This window comes from Dromaius novaehollandiae, chromosome 2, assembly GCF_036370855.1.
Source record: "Dromaius novaehollandiae isolate bDroNov1 chromosome 2, bDroNov1.hap1, whole genome shotgun sequence".
Classification (NCBI taxonomy): Eukaryota; Metazoa; Chordata; class Aves; order Casuariiformes; family Dromaiidae; genus Dromaius; species Dromaius novaehollandiae.
Genome location: NC_088099.1, coordinates 160,609,801 through 160,626,232, shown reverse-complemented (window position 1 = coordinate 160,626,232; position 16,432 = coordinate 160,609,801). Strand labels below are relative to the sequence as shown.

Sequence of the window (16,432 nt, the reverse complement as noted above, 5' to 3'; positions counted from 1 at the left end):
TTGAATCAACCGGGTTACTAGTAAAAGTTATAGGCCATTCCCTTTAATACATTAGCAAAAAAAAAAAAAAAAAAAAAAAAAAATTGCTACTATACTTTATTAATGATAACTCCAGAAAGAGAGCAGAACTTCGGCTATTCAGCCAAGCACCTTGAAAACAACAAAATCCTTCACTGTTCACCTTTGGACATAATCAACTGAAATCTACATGCTATTAGATGAGGAAAAATCTCATCCATCTACTTACTCCAATTTTCTACTCATTCCTGTCTAATTCTTTTGTGAATTTATCCTGAATGATGTGACTTTCTGGAAATGAAACATCACTCATTGAAAGTCAAGAGTCATGTAGAAAATTAACTTCTAGCTCCAGTAATTCACAAGACACCCAATTTTTTTAAAAATCACTGGCATTGCTTGTGGTATAGTGGGGAAGGGAAAGAATATCCATGTAACAGGCAGGCCAAAGCATTTTTAAAAGCACAGTTAACCCTAGCTGTTTCACAGAGACATGCATTTAATCACATGGTGGAAAACGTACCCCCTCCCAAATCAATTCCTTTATTATCATGCATTAAAAAATAGGGCGCTTGCATGCATAATCAGCATGAACCTTCTTACCCTTTTGTCCCATGATTGAGAAATCAATAATAAACAATGCTGCACATGAAGGTTAATCGACTGATAGGAAAACCCAGTTGCAAAGCAATTTCTGTAAATAACAATGATAGCAGTATTTCAATAAAAATTGAAAATAAACTATTGTACTACATTTTAATATTCACTAAAGTGTATGTATAGTTTAAAAGCACTTAAAGGCTCAGATATGAACAGAGTAAAGTTAAGTTTAAAGTATGTGATTTCCTAAATAGTTTTATGTTCAGACTGTGCACACATATAAATGACATCAGCTGAAAAAATATATTTTTCAGGTTTTAACAAGTAACGGACAAGACAAAGTTGGTCATTTCTTGGCTATACTGAAGCTGCTGCAAAACAAATGAGAGATTATTGCCATTTATGGGAGGAATGTTGCTTGTAAAAGTTATTTGCAATGTGCTACTACATGTGATTTTCACTCTCTGTGGAGTGGCTCCTAATACTAACTTTCCCAAGTGGAGTTTGCATGATGCATGCACAGTGAGAATTAACTGCTAAAAGAGAGCAACAAAATGAGCACCTGCTCTAAATTAACAAATCAAAAAGAAAACCCTGCCAATTAATTTAAGAATATGGAGGCAGCTACCTCTTTGGCACACAAAGTTGATTACAGCTATAAAGTACAATTTTCCCTCTACAAGTTCCTGTTTTTTTCTCTAGACTAATCAAAGCATATATTAAGATGAGTTCTTGCTTTCTCTTTTCAGTATAGAAAAGACAACATCTAAGAATTAGGTGTAAAATGCGTACCTAAGTTTTTACATATTTAAAGTATTTATTGTGTATTATTATGTAAAGAATCCATTTTATAAAGTGTTTGACTTTGTAACCAAAATATAATAGCTACAGATATTCTGATTTTTTCCTTCACTGACTGAAAGATCTCTGCTTAGATCAACTCAGCAAATAAATGGCAAACTGCCAAATGCAGCCCAAACCATGACCTTTCCTTAGCAGCTGTTTTTAAAGTTCCTACATTGGTTTGATCAGTAATAAAAAAAAGGGGAGGGGGGTGCAGAGAGGAGAACGTAGGTTAAGAGCTTCCAGTGATAGACAACATAGGGCTCCCACTGTTTGTAATCCTCGAAGAGATTAGAGCAAAGTATCATGTAATGATTTGAGATATTCCCCCATGTAACTCTTCTCTAATAACCAAAATACATTATAATGCTATGCAAATTGTATTTATTTTAACACTGTATTCTAAATAGCCAACAATGCTGACCAGAAAACTGACAGGCTTCCTAATGCATGCAAATGAATTCAAGTAACTAAGAAAAACACTTTATTAAACAGAAGTGCCCCATTTAGGGCTTCAAAGCATCAGGGGTACTTGAAAAATACATTTCATACAAGGAAAAAAGTGTGCTAGATAGAAAACGAGGAGACAGGTATTTTAGAGCTATGACTTTTTTTTTTTTCTAAAAATTAAAATGCACTAATGCCTTAGATATTTATATAGACAGAGTTAGGAATATATCTCCAACCACCATGGCATTTTAAAATTGCATTTCATAGGAAAACGAATCTTACCTTCTAACAATCCTGATATTACTTACAATACATAGAATCAAAACTAAAACTGCAAAAGATAAATAATTCTGAATTTCCCTAAATTGCTGTCAGAGAAAGAACTCAAAATTAAGAGATTATCTGCCTCTTAAAATGAGTTAAGAATCCACTCATATTTGAATATATTCCAAGTGCCATTTTCTTCCCTATGCTTCGCAAGAAAGCTCTACTCAATATGGGGATTTTACTTGAACGTAATTTTTAAAGGTTTCAAAAAAGTCTGGTTTCTGTTGAAGTATTACAAAACAGCTGACAAGGTAGATTCTTCTAATTTATAATAATAGGCATTCTGTCACTCAATTATCTGTCTTTTCTTTGATAAGATTTTCAAAGTAAACAGGAAAACAGTAAAAAAGAAGAGGAAAGAAGAGTTTGTCTAGCCCTTAGTTTTGGAGCCTTACTGTCATTAAGCCCTGCCCCAAAGACGCACCCCTTCAAACATCCCTCCGCTAACATTTAAGAACAATGGAAGTGCAATAGAGAAGATCCAATAAAAGTTTTCAAATACTAACAAACAGCCACAAAGACTATGAAGTAACCTAACTGGAAGTAATAACCTCCCCCTAAAAATGGAAAAACTATGACAAATCACTTCAATCTTTCTACCTTCTTGTTACTTTCACTGCACACAAACTAGGGAAACTACCAGTACACCTCAAGTGCAGGCCAGGTATCACTGCAAAGATGACCAGTAAAAAGCCATATAATGTTTGGAAAATTGAGGCAACAAAATTTTACACAGTTTAAGTATACTGCTTGTCCAAATTGCTTCAGCATTCTGAAGTTACCCCAAAAGTGACTTCACTGCAGCCAAGAACATGCCAAACAGCGGAAGACACATAATATGTATGTCTGTTAATGCAGATCAAGGGATCTCTTTCTAACTGACAAATATTTGACAAAATATTATAGGAGATTTTGATATTAATAAAACTTGCAACAGTATTCATTCATGGTAAGGATGTAGGCAAGTTACATCTGTCAGACTAAAGGGTATATGGCACTTTTATGAATTTCCTTATTTATATTTAATTCCTCTGATTTGCATGTTTCAGTTGTACATGAAGGGCCTGCTAACCACCAGCTAATATCAGTTTAGCCTAAGAATTGTTATTAACAAAACCTTGAAAATTAAAGATACGATTTAAGTGAATTAAAGGAACAAATAAGACTGTAAATCATTTATATCAACATTCACATATACAGCTACCACAAATAAAGTACCTTATTATAGTATGCAGCTTTGTTTCTTACCTATATCACTGGTAGTTTTTTCCAAAGCAAGCAAGTATAAATGTTTTACTATAAAATCTGCCTTTAAATTTAAATAGTTAACTGAAGTCAAGAGAATAAAGCAACTAAGCAGGTTAACTGCTTCCAGGGGGGTGGGGGTGGGAAGTATACCTGGAACATAATGCCCAAAAAGAAAACAGTCTTAAACAAATGTTTTGATTAAGGATTTAGCCATTTCTTCCTTAACCATAGTGTTCTCAACATTTCTATACAAATGCAACTGACAAGAGCCCAAAGAGAAACTGTTTAATAATAAAAGTGTAATATGACAAATGAACTAATTTGTACAAGTTGCTTGAATAAGGAAATAGATATAGCACACGCCTGTGACGAACAAAAACAGATATTACGTTTACTGCAAAGGTTACCTGATTGCAAGATTTTCGCATCTGCAAAGACTTTGTTATTGCTGTTGTTGTTTTTTTAGTAACAAAAGCACTAACCAATCTTTCAATCATAGGTTTCTTCACATCGATATAAGCCACAGCTAAATCAGTTAATAAAACAACTTCGGTTCAAATCAACTTACCCTTACTACAATATAATATCAGTGAAAAAACACATTTAACTTCTCAACATTTCACAACTTGCAACTTGTATTTCAACTTCAGACCAAGACAAAAAGTCTGTAAGCATTTCTTGCAACAATGCCCATGTTATTTGCACATGAAGAACTGTATGCAAAGTCACAGCTCTAAGGACTAGTGGGAAAAGCGTTGGTTTGGCAAGCTTGCTATAACTGCTGCAGCAACTGCGTAGCAGTACATCTCCACTGCAAACTACACATCAATGCAAATGACATGCCAAGTCCAAACAAAGCCAAGAACTTTTAGCATCTCAAAATTAAGATAACCAACTGAAACTTTGTCTTTCTGGACTAAGTATTACTGTAGCAAGACTAAACCCTTAATATCAGCCCATTAAGTAGTCCATGCACTGCTTTCTCCCCATATTCTCAAGCAGGATCAATAAACAGCAGTATCAGTAAGAACTAGGATATTCCAATATGTAACAAACAGCTACTGCAGGGATCAACATTACTGAGATAAGGTTAAGGTTACCTTTGTTTAACTGCCTATGCTCAGACTCTCACAAGTCAATATATCTCTTTCCCTCTCTTGATACCACATCCCAACTCTGACTACTGTGGACTACACAACTAACTTTTAGAGAGTAACATTAAGAGAGATTAAAACATTTCACATGTACATTTCACATGCATTAACTTCAAGACTGACTTCTAAAACATCTCTAAAAATTCAGTTCTGTTAAGGTCCACAGGACAACTAATAAAGCCTTTTTTCCACTGTTTCCATAACACCAGTATCTTGGCTTTCCCCGATTTTTCAAACCACCACTTTTATATCTAGATATTTCTAAACTACTGCATTAGATAAAGTAGTAAAAAAAGATTTCCAGGAACTGACAGACACTCAGGTGGGACAAACTATTTTACTTCAGTCCTATAGAACTCATTCTAGCATGATGGAAAGTATTTTTGGAAAATATTTCACTCCAACAGCCACTTACACATTTTATTCCAGAAGATGCTCAGTGCATTTGTAAACACATGGGATACAAAAACTCCGGAAGAGGCACTGCACTAAGAAGTGAGCTTTTCAGATTTCAAGGACAAATAATTTAAGACTGCAGAGTACCATACTACACTAGCAACCTATGTTTCCTCAATACACTCTGAAAGAAATCTCTTGGACTCTCTCGGGAAGCCTGAACTAGGAGACAGAAATTCTCTCTTCCACATACAAGAAAGCAAAAGATCTTGAAGCCTGTCTCTATGGACATCAATAAAAGGTACAACTAGCAGCAAAGCGATGCTTGCTTGCTTGCTTCAAAATTTAATCATACTTCTTTATCACCATCATTATTGGAGAGAAGAAAACTAATACTTTTTTTAGTTCATATAAACTGCAATACACATACAGCTGTTAGGTTACCTTCCCTTCATCCATACACTCAGAAAGCTAGTATAATATACACAGAAGAGAAATAAATGGCTGCATAGTTTTGAATGTCCCATTAAAGACAAATACTACAATATTACATGCATTAAGATGCACGTATTGATAATGACCCTCAACACATACAGAGCTGACATAGGAAAAAAAGCAAAGCAAAACTTTACAGCAAAAAAAAAGTATCATGATAAAAGCCTTAGGAGTACTAAAAACTGCAGTTTAACCACAGCAGCAATTTATCATATTACAGAAATTGGACCACAATACAGTCTGAACAATTTATGCCAGCAGCTTCAAATCCAAATATACAATGTAATAGGTTAATATTGGCTACTGTTTTGTTTAATAAACTCATTTTACAAGCGTGTCTATGTAGAGGAACAATTCTAACTATTTTTTTTACATAAAAGAAATGCTAAAATATTTATACTGAGATATTTTATAATGACAGTGCTTCAAGCAACACTACATATCAAAATATTATCAGTTATAAAATACCCATTCATAGAAGTGCAACCATGTAACACAATAACTAAAATTTTCGTAAGACATTTTTAAGGATCCAATAGCCACAGCTTATTACAAATCTTAGGTCACCTCAGCCCCTCCCTCCAAACATTTCCTGATGTAATCAAGTATTTGTAAGTCTCATTACAAACCTGCAATTAAAATGTACTCAATGACTGTAAAGTTTGCCTTTTGCAGAAGTCTTTACCCTCATGATAAAGCAATCTGCTTTATCCAGAGACTGATGTTAGTGATTTTACTACGCAGACTATACAGGATTTTTTAAAACATAAAATAGAAAGTCACACACATTTTAGTTGGGATTAATTCTATTTTAATACATTTCGTAACCTGAGGTTTCGTATAAGTGAAAGATGCTTCTCCTTAAGGTATATAAGGGCTCAATTCTTAGAAACATCTCCCTCAAAATCCTATTTCATTTTCCATGTTAAAATATCTAAGTCTTGTATCACTTTATATCGTAAATAGTAATACTATCATCTGAAAGCCATATTTGTGATTTTTCCAAAAACAGGGCTATGATTGTGTTGGAATATCATTTTATGTTCATTAAATCACATAATTAATCAATGTTAAGCTGTGCACATCTTACTGAACAGGAGAAAGCAGAGTCCACATTAGGTTCCTTTCAAAAATATACCTGAATTTAAAAACTGTAGAGGTTGGACAGTAATAAGGTCTTAAAAATAACAGCAAGTATCATCATTACGTTTCTTTCCCCCCTATTTTAATTTTGTTAGAATTTCTAGCCTCCTGAAAAAATACATTTTAAGGTAAACATCCCTAAATATTCCCTAAGAGAATACTTAAGATGACAATACTTACTAGCAGGCATTGTTAATGAGCAATCTGTCCTCAATTTTGTGAAGTACAATAAGCTATAAAGAAAGAAAAAATGTTAAGTCAAGACAATAGTTTTAGACAATTTTCATTAAAAAAAAAAAGTAAAAATTTATCAAGAATGAAACAAAGTAACATTCTTCAGCTCCAAAATCATGTTAACTGTTAGCACAGAAGCCCAGGTATCATTTTATCTGATCAAATTATACGTAGGTTTTTCCAGTTTGTCAAATTCAGTCATTCTGTTCCTGCATCTGATGCTGGAATAAAAGATTTTACTTTGTATTTATTGGGATGACGCTTCACATTGCCACTTTTCATGATGCTAAATGCCGTATAGACTTATATACAATACTTCCACTTCAAATATAAATCTTTGCACCTCTCCAATAAAAGGCTTGTGAAAGATTGTTGTTGTATGAAAAGAAAAATGATGCTGGAAATGTTTCTGTGTGGCACTTCCTAAAACATTTTTTTCTCCCACCATCAAAAAAAAAAAAAAAAAAAAACACTTTAGATCAGAGAGTAAACTTCTTTAAAGAAAAGAAAAAATAGTTCAAAATATTTTGATGCAACTACACATTTTCATACAAAGAAGTTACAACAACGTATTTTAGGACTAAATATAACATAATCTACCACTTAATTATTTAAGTGAAAGGCATTTGAGGATTTTTCTGTATTAATACAGTATATTTGTGAATTTATTTAATAAAAATTAAGATTAAATGTGGAAGTGACAAAAGCAATCTCCTTACAAATGTACATTTATATAAATACAAAAAAAGTCTCAGATAAATACATTGAATGTTACTATTTCAAAAAAAAAAAAAAAGGTAAAAATTCAGTCCAACTATTTATATAAGTATACCAAAGACCATGATTCCAGACATTAACATGAGCATGAAGGTTTTATTTAGTTACAAAATAAATTTTAATGCTCAAGCACTGAAGAGAGGCTCATCACTGTTAAAAACAAACTTTATCCTCATTGTATATGTATTTTAATCAAGGGTTCTAATTTGCTGATAGCAACCATGATTAAAAATAACGCTTTAAAACCACATATTTCTGGATTTTCAAGAGAGGTAAATAGAAGTCATGTCTAGTTTTCCACTGAGGACCTAAAGTTATTTTGTTTTTCTACAAATTCTAATACTAATTCTAAACATAATTACAATCAAAGTACAATATAAATACGCATACTTTACAAAGCAGATCTGGATTTGACTGTATAACACACAAATGCAATGTTTCTTACCAAAACTTGCAGCTTCATTTTAAAGAGATTCTATACAATTTGGCTAGGATAAGAAACTCTAACCTCAATGTATCGTTCCATCAGACCCAAGCAGTCCTAGCACAGGAAGAAAATACACTTTGTTCTGCTTACTGGTTCTGAGTATCTTCTCAGATTATGTGCTTAAGTGTAATTTTATGCCAGGACTTAAATAACCTAGGATCTGAAGTTAAAGCATGACTTATAAGGATAAATGGCTTATTATCATGCAGTTCCACAAATGGCACCAAGAAAGCCAAACAGACGCTAGAGCAGATGTCCATTCCTGTCTGCCCTAAAACAACAGATCTCTGTAAGAGATTCAAAATGGAAAATATCTTATGGACTGTATTTCACTACTTTAGATTATCACAGTAATATAAGAGTACACCACTCTTCTCAGCACAAAAATCAAAGCTTTGTGCCAAATCTCGGATTTGGTAAATACTTTTTTTTCTTTTTTTATTAAATTCATAAGAACAAATGCTGGGTGAAGGAAGAAAGGATATTAACACCCACATTATCTTCTCAATCCAATACAATAAGATCTGTATTTTCAAAAAAGTGTCTGTGTGTGTGTGTGTCTGTGTTCTGCTACAGGTAAATAAATAAATAAATAACATAACATAACATAAAAGCCAGTATACCTAAGGTTTTGTATTTTCATTTAGGAAGTCGTTTCCACCATTAGGTTACTTGATTATGTAACACTATAAATAATTACTCTGATTTTGAATACTCGAAATGAGATTGTCAGCTGGGCACCCATCCATTCCCCCAAATTAAATCAAAGGAGAGTAAAAGTCGAAGCATCTCCGACAGGCAATACTGGTTGGGCAGCCATGAGCTGAAAAACTTAATTTTTGCACCACTTTTTTCTTCCCACATATTCTCTACCTTTAAAATTGATCAGGACATTTAGTATTGAAGATAAGCAAATGACCAAGGTGATGCAAGGTTAAAAAAGTCACATACTCATTCTTAAACATAATCAGTTAGCCTCCAACTACAATTTTCAGGACCCTCCCACTCTCCCCCCAAAAATGCAATTTGAGACAGATTTACACAGCACTGTGCAAATACCTGACTTCACTTTGAATTAGCTTCATCAGGTACCAGAAGCAATACCACATATAAGCCTGGCTATAGTAACATGGCTAACCAGTTCTGTCATCCTAGCTGGCTCACCTAAAAGGGTATATCCTCACAAGCATTTGTCCTGCCTCAGCTTGGAGAACTCAGTCTTAAGTAGATGGTCTTGGGACCAGAGAAAGCCCTGCATGTTAAAAGAGTGTCCCTTTCCAACCTTCCTCACGATCTTAAAGACTCCTGTTGAACCCAATTTCCATTTTACCAACAAATTAAAGGCACTGCTCTTATGTCTAACTAAATACATTGCTAGGGTTAAATTTAAAAAATACATGCTTTCTGCTGTACTCCAAAGGAATGATGATGCATTTGTACATATCTAAAAAACATTAAAAGTGGTTTAAAAATGACAGTAATTTTACAAGAACTATTTCATTACAGCCTTAGGATGGCCAATTAGAAGCCACTGATACCAACAGGAGCAGTTTGTAACTTGTACATTTTGTAACTTAGATTTTTTAATTAAAAGTGTGGTCCCCTTTCATTATACCTGAAGTTCAAGTGCTAAATCTGATTGGTATTCCAGTGCCTCCTTCCACTTAGAGGACGGGTAAAATTTATTTATCTTCTCCTGCACAAGTTTGTGTCAGAACTAGAGAGAAGTTAATGTTCACCATTAACTGGAAACATTTTCATAACACTACATAAAACATAACAAAAACAATTGTCTTCAATCGTATATTACTTACAAACTATATTCTAATTCCCATTTTGAGAGCTCTCCCCTGAATTAGCAATCAATCCAATTCTAGCAACATTCTGTAAACTAATACGCAATAGTGTTAGTGAAAGGATTACATAAAACTTGTGTGAAAGCCTTTTCATGTTCCAGGACCCTACAATCATGATTTCAATCCCAAACTAACCATTTCAAAAGGAAATTTTACCCACTAGGTTTTACCCACTGCATACACTGAGTCTTCCAGCAAAATGTCCTGTATATTGGAGTTATTAAACAAAAGATCTCAAAGTATTTTGAGCACATCATAGAGGCTTAAGAAGGTAGAAATTACCCATACCTTGTGAAATTAGCCTTGCCTGTTACTATGGTTTTAGCTTACCTATTCAAACTGCAATGAGGAAACATGTGATTTAGCTTTAAAAAGTGTAACTCCCAGGCTACCTAACTTGTTTTTTATATAAGAGTTAGAACTCAGGTTTGCAGTCAGACTGATAATCTTTTCCACAATTTCTCTAGCCGGGCAGAGATATCCACTTTAAGATCCTTTCTTTCCAGTGTCTCAGCTTAAAGTACCACAGGATATGCCCCTAGATAGATCTTAATCTTAAAGAAAGAACAGCTGTAATATAATTAGATTCGTGAACCTAGACCTCAATTATCCAAAGCATGCCCCTACGCTGCACACTCACTGATAGCTGTAGCGACCTGGAAAATCTACTCAGTACTGGTCATCCATTAGAAGGACCATAACCTGCCAGGTATTGCTAATGACAGAGGCCCTGGGAGCAGAAAAAAATGTAACAATTTTAAAGTAAAGGAGGAAACTATTTACAAATGCTCACTGTGTAGTCCTATTACGTTGTTCTGTTAATGTTTAGCAAGACAGCCTTGTGTTACGATCCATCAAATCAAACCCAGAGAACCTTAGATCCATAGTCCTCCATCCCTACACTGCTTAAATAGTGATGACACAGGGATGCTTGACCACGTCCGAGACGAGATTGATTACTGACAAGGTTTTGCTTTACCATCTGCCTCCCACCTTCGGGTGGGCGACGTGCAGGCACTATAAAAAGGCGGCAGGACCTTAGGCCCTCCCCTGGGGAGCATCAGTCCAATGCTACGAGCCTTCTGCGGCACCCTTGCTGGCGGGCAGCCGGCCCAGGCAGACCGCAGAGCGCCGGGCAGGGCTGGCCCACCTGAAGCGACGCTCAGCAGCGCCCACAGGTCACCAGAGCCGGGTGCCAGGGTGACACCGTGGGCCTGTGCGCTGGGGGGACGCGGAGGTGCGGGCCGAAGCGGCGTGAGGTGGGGCTTTCCCCTCCCAACACCGCCACCAAGAAGGAGTCCCGCAGCAGGGCGGCCGGCGCCCGGACCCCTGAGCCTTCCTCCACAGCCGCACGCACGGCCCGTGCCTCGGCGCCCGCCCGCCCGTCCGCCTGCCGCCGCCTCCTCACCAAAAGCGGAAAGGAGCGGGGAAGGGATCGGAAGAGCGAGAAAAGGAGAGGGCCGTAAAGGTCAAACCAAGGAAAAGCGCTTCCTCCTGGCTTCCGCCACACTCACCTCAGCCACCTCTCCGGCTCAGTTTAGCAACCGCCATCTTTCCCCCCCTCCCCCCAAACGCCCCTCGCGGCGCAATGCATTCTGGGAGTTGTAGTTCCGTGCGAGGGGGCCCCGAGGCCTTTCGCCGCCCATCCCTGCCTCGGCACGAGCAATTAGGGAGGTCCCGACCCCAGAAGGAGCCCCGCCGACACGGCCGTGGCGAAAGGGACTGTCTCTGGAGGGCGAGGCGCCGGCGGGGAGGGCGGAGAGCGCCGGCGGCGGCCACAGCTCCCAGCATGCCTTGCGGCGGAGGCTAACGGGCGCCTCGAGGAGAAGGGGAAGGGGCAGCTCTCCCCGCCCCGTCCCGCGTGCAACTGCCCGCTGCCGCGGCGACCGTTACGGGGGGGCGGCGACCGTTACGGGGGGCGGCGCCGTCCTGCCCCACGGGCCTGGGGTGCCTGCGGCTCCGGGGCGGCCTCGCGTTTTATCGTTTTGTTACTGTCCGGTTATGATCGGCTTCAAAGTTTGGCGTGTTTGGTGGCTGGCTTTCCAGACAGACAAGGAGGACTCTGAGATGTTTAGCTGCCACTGTAGATAGCTCTTTATTTTCACTGTAGATAGCTCTTCCGTAGGACGCGGTGGCAGCCCAGCTGTCACCTGGATGAGTCTGAGGGTATTTGCCTCTCAGTTAAGACCTTATTACGGCGTTATGTATTTCACTGATTTCAGGTTTGCTTGTGATATATCTGGTGAAATACTACATTTTCTTGTGCTGTTTGAGACAATTTTCCTTCATCTATAGTAGAGGCAGGATCAGTGGTTCCTGAATCAGGGGTTTCTTGCAAATAATCTAATGCTTGAACAAGGGAAAGAGGGGAGGTGAGAAGTCCCCATGCCTCACAGTTTTCAGCAATACACAAAACATTGTAAATCTGGAAAAATCAACAGCACTATTGCAGTGTCACACATACGTGGACAACTGGAGGAGTTAAAAGAGTAAACTAAACAAAAATCCTTTCTGTTTGTTTATATGGTTTATGAAATGCCGCTTATGGTTTTGAATTCTTGGGGCTGAACACAATAATAAAAAAAAGAACAACCTGCCTTTTATAGGTTTGCATATTGAGTCACTGCCTATAAAGCATAACATCTGGGGACTGGAGTGCTATTTACAAGTATTTCAGACAGTCAGCAGTGGACACCACTGAGATATTTATGTATATCTATAGCTATATTTGTCCTTAGTTTAATATAGCTGGTGATAGTAATCCTCCTGGTTGATTTTTGAAATGTAAAGAAAATATAACTTATAATTTTTCCTTCTGACGAAACTAGAAGTCAACTCCATGATCATGGTCTCAACTTGACTCATCGTGTCTCATATAGCTTCAAGTCCAAAGACCATTTCCCCAGTCCAGTGTCCATCAGTTACAGGCAGCCTGCTCTCTTTGCTGAAGTGCTTCACTCAGATGCTTTCTGTCTCGTCCTCCCGTTAGCAGTGCACAAGGAGGTGTAAGCTCCAACACCCTTGTCATACCATATGGTCTCAGGAGAACGCTGGCAGTTACTCGTAGAGACAACACATCTGAATGAGAGAAATGTCAAGGCAGGTTTACGTTCATTCAGCTGCTACTCAAAATTTTAAATGTAGCACTGTGAGTTACGTGTCCCGATTATTCTATTTTTCTTTGGTTTAAGAAACACTAAAGGCAATTTTTTAAAAAAAGGTTTCTATTACTTGTCCCACATTTTAACTCTCGTGTCTGTTCTGAATACCTTTTATTTTGTAAAGCTTTTTTAATATTTTCCTTTATTTGTATTGCATTGCCAACATTTATGAACATCAAGTAGACTTATTTTTATATACAAAAATGGAAATAAGAATTCTGCCAGTGTCTTTTTATTGCAGTAGTAGTTGGTGATACTTGTAACAAAAGTAAATGAAATTGTTTAGGCAGAAAGTCTAAGAAGTATTCCTTCTGTTAACTGCCAAGAACTTAAAACCTTGTTTTGCAAAATATATTCATGATAAGTAATTTTATTTCCACTGAACAGACTAAATAAACAAGTGAGGGTTTCTGAATCTTTGCTTGCTTATGTAATTACTGTAACCTTTATATCTACAACTCTAGCGCTTATAAACTTCCTAATCTTAATAGGTATTTGTATTCCTAAGGTACTAGAAATTTCTTTACCACCGTGATTATAAAAAAAATTGTAACATAATTCATATGATTCAATTATGATACAGTAAAATTTTAAAGCTTCTAAAGCCAAAGTCATAAAATAAATGCAACTGTTTTGGAATTCTGGTTTGTTTGAAGAGAGTTCATATGTTTTTTAAAGACATTATTATATACACTATGTAGTAAGTAATATTCTATGAAAAAATCAATACAGCCCTTGGCCTAATTGTACTGCTATTGTTTAAAATAACTGTTTTCTTAATTCAATTTCAAAACAGAGCAGAGCAGAGAGCTATAGTTTACGATTATGTATGTGTTGATCTCTGTGAGCTTCCTTACACATTATGTAATGGATGACATTTAATTTAGAATACAGGAATTTTTCATTGTAGTGAAGACAGCGGAAGAGTATCCCGCCACCTGTCTATCCCAACACCAATTTTTCATTTGCTGTCGATGAAAGAGGGACCTTATTTGTTGACCACATCTAAGGTCATATTCAAGGTATCCAATAAGATTAAGGAGAAATTTAGTTATGCACATATGAAATTGCTGCTTGGCTAATTTCTATCCAGACTGGCCAGTTTTACTCCAACATCTATCTTTTTTTCCACTTTCTTCTCAAACAAGAGTACTCAGTGACAGCTATGCTCACTAGGAAGACAGCTGTCAGGGGGACAGCAAAAATAGATTGGAATGATTACAGTTTTTTAGAAATTCTCAGAAAGTGCTGAGCAGCCGCTGTCAGAAAAGTTAGCATCTTGCAGATGTCTCAGAGCAAGCATCTTAAAATCGCCTCCAAAATCCCCAAATACTTTTGAAAATTATGGCCATATATACTTAAAGAATAAATTCCATATGAAAATTGAAGAAGTTTATATTACAGAATCTCCACATGTGTAAGTGAAGTTCTGATATGATATATACACATATATGTATTTGAAGACAAGTAGTAGTTTATAATATAAAGGATCCACAGATGCTTTGTTTTTTAAGCCATTAATCCCCTTAAAGTCAAAGAGGTTTTCTAACAAATTTATTAAAACAAGGAAAGAGACATTCTAATTACATCAAATTACATACATTTCACACTTTTGTTCCATCATTTGGAGTGTTTGCAGTCATAATTTTTCTTACAGGTTAGAGTAACTGATAGATTCTATTTTTAGGGCTGGTAGTGTTTCGACAAGGTATTATTTTATAAGACTATATTTAAATGAGGTCTGCGTTATTAACATTTAATTTACTTCTCTAACTGGGGCACGGGAGGGGAATGAAATACAGAACCTTCAACAATACAGAGTGAGTGGCAATGTGATGTATTAAATATTGCATGTGAAATTCAGAGTTCCTAAAGTGTTATAAGGGGAACTAATTACATGTATGACTCCCAGTTGATCACAGTACAGTTTTTCTTATTCCAAATCAGTGACATTATATATTAGTCAAGTTCCCAATCGCATTCCGCAGAGCTGATGTACCTCAGCATATTCTGCATATCTTCACCTGAAGCATTCTCTTCCCTTTGCTATGAAATAGGAGAATAATGTCAAAATTTTTGATTACCATAACATCCAAAAATAGAATCTAATTATTCTCTTCCATTTCCAGTCTCAACGAGATTTTTTTTTGAGAATTGATTAAAACCCTGTAGAAAAGAATGAATGTGCTCCATTTTTGCTACAAAGAATATTTATTCCATGTTACTTAAAATACTGATAACAAATTATGTGCATTATGTTCTGTGCAATTTATTTTTATTTCTTTTTGCTTGGTTTCTAAGGCTTATAGAATCACACTGCCTGTCAGTCCTTAATAACTTGGAAACCAGCAGGCCAACTGCAACCGCAGTTGACACAAATAGAAGTCTCATAGGTAAGACGTTTCTGCAGGTTTCATGAGAATTTGTGATAGGTTAGTCAAAAACGAGCTGAGGTACTGACCTCATTGAGAGAAGAAATATCACATGAACTCAAGAGGTTTTTTTTTCTATTCTTCTGCTTGGCCTGGCCTCAAGTCAGTAATGCTCTGTTTAGTAGCTAGCCAAACAGCACTGATATAACTCTGAGCCAGCCCTGACACATGCTGCCTTTTTCCCAGATGGCTGTGAGGGAACGTGGGAGGGCTACTAAAGGTATTAGGGGATGAGTAAGGTCATGATGAAAAAAAGGGAGGAGCTGGTATTATTGCAGTGGAGATACCCATGAAAACTAGGTTTCTCTACTTCCACTGCTCACAGACCAATTTTATTTATGTTTTTCCTGTTAGTACCTTTTGGAGAAAGATTTTCCTGTCAGACATGTCATATGCACTATAGTAATCAAATAAGTTTCTAAAAGGTCTGTGGGAGAGAGTCTCTGCTGGGAAAAAAATTACTAAATACTTAGTTTCAAATCTCAGCTTTTTAGAACTGGCAGGATTATACTGAAGTAAATGGAGTTGTACTGGTTTAATGCCAAGTGGCATACTGTTTTAGGATTTAAAAATTCATCCAAGCACATATTAAAAATAAATAAACAAAAAGATTTAGGGAGGAATATGGGGCAAGTGCACATAAAATCGCAATATGAAAAACTGACATGTTGTAATCTGAAAATACAAGGTACGGAGCTAAAATGTTAACTATTTAAGATCTAGGATCAAAATTAAATAGGAGATTCATCCCTTTCCATCCCAAAGCATTTTTCAGTTTTCTTTAATCTATTCCATGAAATAGTATCAGTTT

At 36.6% G+C, this 16,432-nt stretch overlaps 1 protein-coding gene across 7 annotated transcripts in view; it reads right to left on the bottom strand.

The window, feature by feature from the left end:
* EFR3A (EFR3 homolog A) overlaps positions 1 to 11,830 on the bottom strand; it is an 82,983-nt gene extending 71,153 nt beyond the window's left edge. For 2 of the 7 annotated variants that reach the window (XM_064507878.1, XM_064507883.1), the window contains exons 1-3: positions 11,543 to 11,827; positions 6,855 to 6,907; positions 622 to 712 (exon numbers count right to left, since the gene is read on the bottom strand). In XM_064507878.1, coding sequence (XP_064363948.1) covers positions 622 to 634 — 13 coding nt within the window. In that variant the 5' untranslated portion in view covers positions 635 to 712; positions 6,855 to 6,907; positions 11,543 to 11,827. Of the gene's footprint in view, positions 1 to 621; positions 713 to 6,854; positions 6,908 to 11,542 lie in introns of all 7 variants that reach the window. The other 5 variants (XM_064507880.1, XM_064507882.1, XM_064507877.1 and 2 more) reach the window with 5 other exon arrangements.
* Between the last annotated feature and the right edge of the window lie 4,602 nt (positions 11,831 to 16,432).